At 37.0% G+C, this 5909-nt stretch overlaps 1 protein-coding gene across 1 annotated transcript; it reads right to left on the bottom strand.

Moving 5' to 3' along the window:
- Nucleotides 1-3390: 3390 nt before the first annotated feature.
- Nucleotides 3391-5286, bottom strand: LOC145100818 (valine N-monooxygenase 1-like). Its single transcript, XM_079037948.1, has 3 exons — nucleotides 4752-5286; nucleotides 4116-4560; nucleotides 3391-4021 (listed from the first exon to the last, which is right to left on the bottom strand). Exons 1-3 carry the CDS (start codon nucleotides 5216-5218, stop codon nucleotides 3395-3397), a joined length of 1539 nt encoding a protein of 512 aa, XP_078894074.1. The 5' UTR covers nucleotides 5219-5286; the 3' UTR covers nucleotides 3391-3394.
- Between the last annotated feature and the right edge of the window lie 623 nt (nucleotides 5287-5909).

Genomic DNA, 5909 nt, shown 5'->3' with positions numbered 1-5909 from the left:
GGAGATCTTCTAGATCTACCGAAAAATACTACTTCTATAAGCCTAGTGTTGTCCGATCATCTTCTGATCAAGTGAGTGTATACTACCTTTCATAAACACGATAATAATACAAGTATGGTTTGAGTGTATTAAGTATATTGTTGTTTATATGCGTGAGTGTGTGGTTACTTTCTTCTAACGCATAATTATGAAGTATTTTATACGAAATACGTGTTATGTGTATAATTTTATGGTTATGTGTGTGAATGTGTATTCACTTTCTTCTATCTCGTAGATATGATTTATTCTCTATGAAATATGTGTTATGTGTGTGTGCCTCATCTGTTACGTGGAATATGTATTGATTAAAGCATGCTATACAGGTTTTTAAACTATGTATAAAAATGTATATTTTTATCTACTAATATGTTGGGTAGAACATGGGTAGATAGTTGGTGTGTAATAAACAGATGAGAGGCCTCGTTGTTGTTTTGATTCAGTCATCTAGCGGAGTTTAGATGACGACCACAGACTTTTCTAGACAGTCCTGTGGAACGCTAGCAGGTTCGCCACCTGTAGGTGTTAATGAACTTGGGTGTTCATTCGCTGTACTCCATCCCCCTCATGGTTGCCTTATTTGACTTATATTGCTGAGGAACCCCCGAAGCATGTGTTGTCGCCCCGATGAAATATTCTTAGACTAGGTCCCTTATGTTAGTTGTTTTAGGGATATAAAGTGAGAATAACAGGAATGGGTAATTGGGTTATTGTTGGTTGGTGGAATTAAATATAATTATTTATTGTGGGTTGAAAACCCTATATGCTCACCAGGCTCCCAAGCCTGACCCACTCATTTTTATTTGTATTACAAGAAGTGGCGCAAGGGCATAAGATGGATGAACCATCAAGTTGTTTTGTTTACAAGTCTGTATATGTATATATTTGTTGAATGACTTGTAATGTTATCGTTTATGTTTTATGGTCTGTATCGGAACATGACATCCCGAGTTTTGATTATATAATGAAAATACATTTCTTTTATGAAATGCTTTGGTAAACATTGTTTTATCACGTTTTGTTTTTGGGAACAAATTCCACAACTCTTTCCAATCAAAAGGATTTACTCTGAAATTATTTTAAAAGCATAAATGAAAATCGATCTTTTCTGGCTGAGATTTTGGGGATGTCACAGTTGAGGGTTGGAAATGGTGGCCAGAAATGAGGCTATCATGTTCCTTAAATAGGGACACACCCACAACTAGGGTTTTCACTATGATCCTAGTACGCCAACGTACCCTCTGGTACGCCCAACGTACTAGGTGGCTTCCGCATCCAAATAACGCACATGAGTACGTTGAGCATACACACGCGTACGCCCCGCGTACTCAGCTACCACCTTTTCTCAAATGAAGGGCCAAACTTGTCAATTACAATAAAACAAGGGTTTATAAGTTATACTTGGTCTTGGGTTGTTACAGATACTCAACGTCACCGGGCCTCACCCATGCACCAACCACCAAAGCAGATATCTCGATACAAGGCCATACCACCAAAATGTCCTCAACATAGCATTCTCGATGAATGACCCGAGTCAACATGATCTACGAGCACTGCCTTAGCCAACTGCCCATCGAATGGAAAGAGTACCTCCAACCACCACTCTAGGGCCCGCTAGTTGGTCTCACTGGTCATCGCATCTGGCCAACGGGAACAGTCAGACTCCCATTCACTCTGGTCAGCCATGACAGGGCAAAGGAGATAACAAGGGTGCTCGATTTCTCGGTTGTCAACTGCCCGACTGAACACAACATTCTCTTAGGACGCCCTGTGCTTTTTCAGTTGCAAGCAATTCCATTTACCATCCACGATTTCATCAAATTCAGCACAAGTGATGGATCAACCACAATAATAATGACTAAGCTAGCCAAGAGGTGTGATGCTCAATGAGAAGCAAAGCAGTAAGCCCAATTGCATCAAAACGACAGTCACCAAAAGATAAAGACCTCCCACTGGAAATCTGCTGAAGCACGAGTGCCGACCCTAGAATCAAGGAAGATACGGAGAGACATGTTTAGTCGGCTCACAACCCCTCCTCCATAGGAAGAAACCAACTCTAATTCAAGGAGTGCTCAGCCAAAATACGGGGTGCTAAATACACAGCGAAGAACTGCTCGCCCACAGGCGAATGCACCTGTCTAGCCGATAATCGACACCCGTGCCAAGCCCCGCACAAGAGCAATTTCGAATATAGAGCAAACATTGGTTGATGGAAAACGTGAACCAAAGTTCCTCAAAATAGAGGAGTCGAGCACAAGAAATACCACCAACAGGAGCAAAATGTCATTCCCTATAGCGCGCAAGTCTTCCCAAAGAAGAGCACCAACAAAGGCCTTCAAAAAGCAAAATCTTCAGCACATTACCTGGGGAGTGGGTGTACAAAACCACACATATGGAACTCTCATCCAGCCAAGGGGAGGCACCTTCCACGGATTTGACGGTGGTGGGCAGTGGTGCGGTAGTGGTGATGATTTGACGAGGTGATGATTTTTTAGGTTTATGTGTCAAATAATTTAGGGGAAAAGATGGTTTAGAAAAAGTGGTTAGGATCATATGAGTAGGATAGTGTTTATTTATTTATTTTATGTATTAAAAATAATTATAAGAAATATAAAATAAATCAAAAGTAGAATAACAAGGGCAAAAGAGTCATTTCATGTTTTATAAGGGATGGAACGTGCAAATTTAAATTGACGAGGGATGACATATGCAACTTATAAATAAACGAGAGAGGGTCCAAGTTAATTTTTTAAAATAAAGACAAAATTTGTTTTATAACATGTGCACGATGAACTATTGGTGTAATTTACCCAATTATTTTGTAGACAGGTGTAATTTACCAATTATTTTGTAGTCAGCATATATATCCATATTTTTGTTGTTTGAATTAGGTCATAATTTGCGTAGTTGTATTTTAGTCATCTACAACATGTATAATGGAATGCAAGTTTTTGGCTAATACGCTTCTATTTAATTGATTGTTTAACCAATATATTTGTAACAATTTTAAATAAACAAAAAATATATTAAATTTAAGTGTTTCAACAGTTCGATAACAAGTTAACAATAAGTACGTTAGTACGATATGTTTTGTTCATTTTCCAATACTTTTAGTATATTTTATATTTCATGATAATTAATTTATGAAATATAGTTCCAAAAACTACTATAAAATAAATGCTTTCGTTATTTTTAACAATATAACTTTTTGAAGATGTAATCCTTTTGATTAATATTTCGGTTAACATTTTTACCCCCATTGTTAAAAAAAGACAACTCAAATCAATCAATTAATCTTAGCACAGAAAGATTGTAATGGTTCCATCCATATTTCTATTTCAATTTCGACTCTTTTTCATCATATAGGGTATAAATGGTGAGACAAACGAGGCTTCGCCAAGGCTAACAATGGCTTAGCCTTCATCAAATCTTGTAAGTTTTCATTTAAATCAATATATAGTTCTCCTGGTGGCAATTCCCATGTGAACCCATGCAGGATCCTAGCCAACAACATTATGGCCATGGTCGAGCCCAATAACACCCCACAACACCCACGCCGACCTGTGCTAAATGACAACATTTTAAGGCTGTGGTCGGTTAGTATCACTTCTTTATCATCGTTCATGTGACGATCGGGATTGAATGTTAGCGGGTCCTCCCAAACCTCAGAGTTCCGCCCTAGTCCTAGGCGGCTCAATATCACGTGGCTGCCCTTCGGTATAAAGTATCCGGCGACAACGGTGTCACCGGATGACACATGAGGGAGGTTAAAAGGTGCAACAGGGTGCAACCTAAAAGCTTCCTTCACACATGATTTGATATAGTTAAGGTTTGGTATGTCGGATTCTTGTACAAGTCGATCTTTTCCAACCACGGAATCTAGCTCTTGCACCGCTTTATTGAAGATCATTGGACGGTTTATCATTTCGGCGATTGCCCATTCGATACCATTCGCTGGATTATCAAATGCTGCTAATATCAGTTCCTGTAATTAACACCAGCAAAGTTATTAATCCATATTGCATAAAAAAGATCCAAATTTATGATGATAAAAAAAACTAAAATCACGTTAATCTTACAAAGATTTGAGCTTTGATTTGATCTGCGGTTAGTGGAGGGTTTTTAATGTTGATGAAAACATCAAGCAAGTCGTCTTCTTTTGTCCTAACACCATCTTTCCATTCTCGAATCCTTTCATCAACCAAACGATCTTGATACTTTCTTGAGGTGCGTATAGCCTTCCTTATGATCGTCTCATGCCCATCAAAATCAGTTTTCCAACGCAACCTCGGGAAGTAATCTGATACACTAAATGCGTAAAGGTAACCAAGAACTGTCAAAAGTGAATCAACATGCTCGATCTCTTCGACCCCAGGTCCACCATCTGTGTTCCCTTTGCCAAAATACCTACTCCCGAACATGATATTCCTTATGACGTTGGTCGAGTATTGTTGAACCACAGTCCGTACGTTCACAATCCCTCCGGTGACCTCAATATTGGTATAGCATCGGTTGTAAATGTACCTAAGAGAATTGAGATGCAAACTTTTAGCTATAAGAATTATCACTGGGAAGATATTACTGGTGGGGTAAGTTTTTTTTTTTAACGGATTAGAATTATAGTCCAAAGAAAATGACGAGTGAGATAATTTATTTCTTTATGCATAAAATGATGGCTCTGATCCCAATAGAGTGAGCACATTCTATCTACGTACCTTAGTAGATTATCAGCTTCTCTGTCTCGTTTGTCTTGAAGCCACTTATGCCTATGCGGTGACAGAATCTCCGTGTGCAGGATTTTCCTCATCATCTTCCAATGATCACTCACTGGAACAAGAACGGTGGTCAAGTAACCACCGCTTGTGAGAAAACCCGACATGCAGTTAGGCCTCGAAGAGAAGATTCCATCTTTGTCCGTCAAGAACTCACGAGCAATCTTCGGATCAGTCACAGCTACAACATGTACGTTGCCAAGACGGATGCATATGATCTTGGTGTTCATTTCATCCATCATTCTATGTATCCATCGGAATGTGGGCTTGTTTCGAAGCATGGTGATTATGCTGCCGATGTATGGCAATGGTTTTGGGCCCGGAGGCAGTGGAGGCCGGAGCTTGGAACCTCTGTCTCTAATGACCCAGAAGATGCACATTGACATGAGAAAGAGAAAGAAGATGATCATGTTGGAAACAGGAAACTTCTTATGTTATATACTACAAATTAAATTTTTATTTGTATGATTTGCACTTTACATATATATAGGGATTTCTGTTGCAAAAAAGAAAATGATTTTGATTTTTTTTTTTTTAATATTTCATTAATGTTGGTCAATTCAAATATAAAAATAAGAATGACAAATGGATAAGTTTTTGGATTAATCTCGTTTATTTAACTAACTAACTAACTAATTAATTTCTTTGTCTCGGTTTATTGTTTTTTTTTTTTAATTTAAATTAACGATTTTGACCATTTTGGCTAGAATATAAATGACATTCCTTTTTTGAATTTTGCAATTTTATGGAGGGGAAATAAAAAATAACAAGGATAGAAACTACATTGAATGTTTGAATCATAAATATATTAAATTTAATGGTTATAATCTGGGTCACTTTTATATGAACCAAGAAGTATATATATATATATATATATATATATATATATATATATATATATATATATATATATATATATATATATATATATATATATATATATATATATATATATATATATAGGGCCGGCCCTGAGATTTTGAAGACCTTGTGCGATAACAAAAAAAATAGGCCCTAAAATTTGAAATATTTCAAAATTTAAGCAAAACAATTATAAATTTTAATTTTCTATTGCAAATATATAAAACAACAAACATAATG

Source organism: Lactuca serriola, chromosome 4, assembly GCF_051521515.1.
Source record: "Lactuca serriola cultivar US96UC23 chromosome 4, Lser_US96UC23_V15, whole genome shotgun sequence".
Taxonomy (NCBI): domain Eukaryota; kingdom Viridiplantae; phylum Streptophyta; class Magnoliopsida; order Asterales; family Asteraceae; genus Lactuca; species Lactuca serriola.
The sequence above is the reverse complement of the archived record's forward strand: the minus strand, read 5'-3'. Positions and strand labels throughout refer to the sequence as shown.

Bases quoted from the DNA above. Each gene is read 5' to 3' on its own strand.
- LOC145100818 (XM_079037948.1), bottom strand. From the start codon at position 5,218: ATGATCATCTTCTTTCTCTTTCTCATGTCAATGTGCATCTTCTGGGTC. The intron at 4,561-4,751 runs GTACGTAGATAG...CAATTCTCTTAG, and splicing joins GAAGCTGATAATCTACTAAG to GTACATTTACAACCGATGCT. The intron at 4,022-4,115 runs GTAAGATTAACG...TGTTAATTACAG, and splicing joins AAATCAAAGCTCAAATCTTT to GAACTGATATTAGCAGCATT.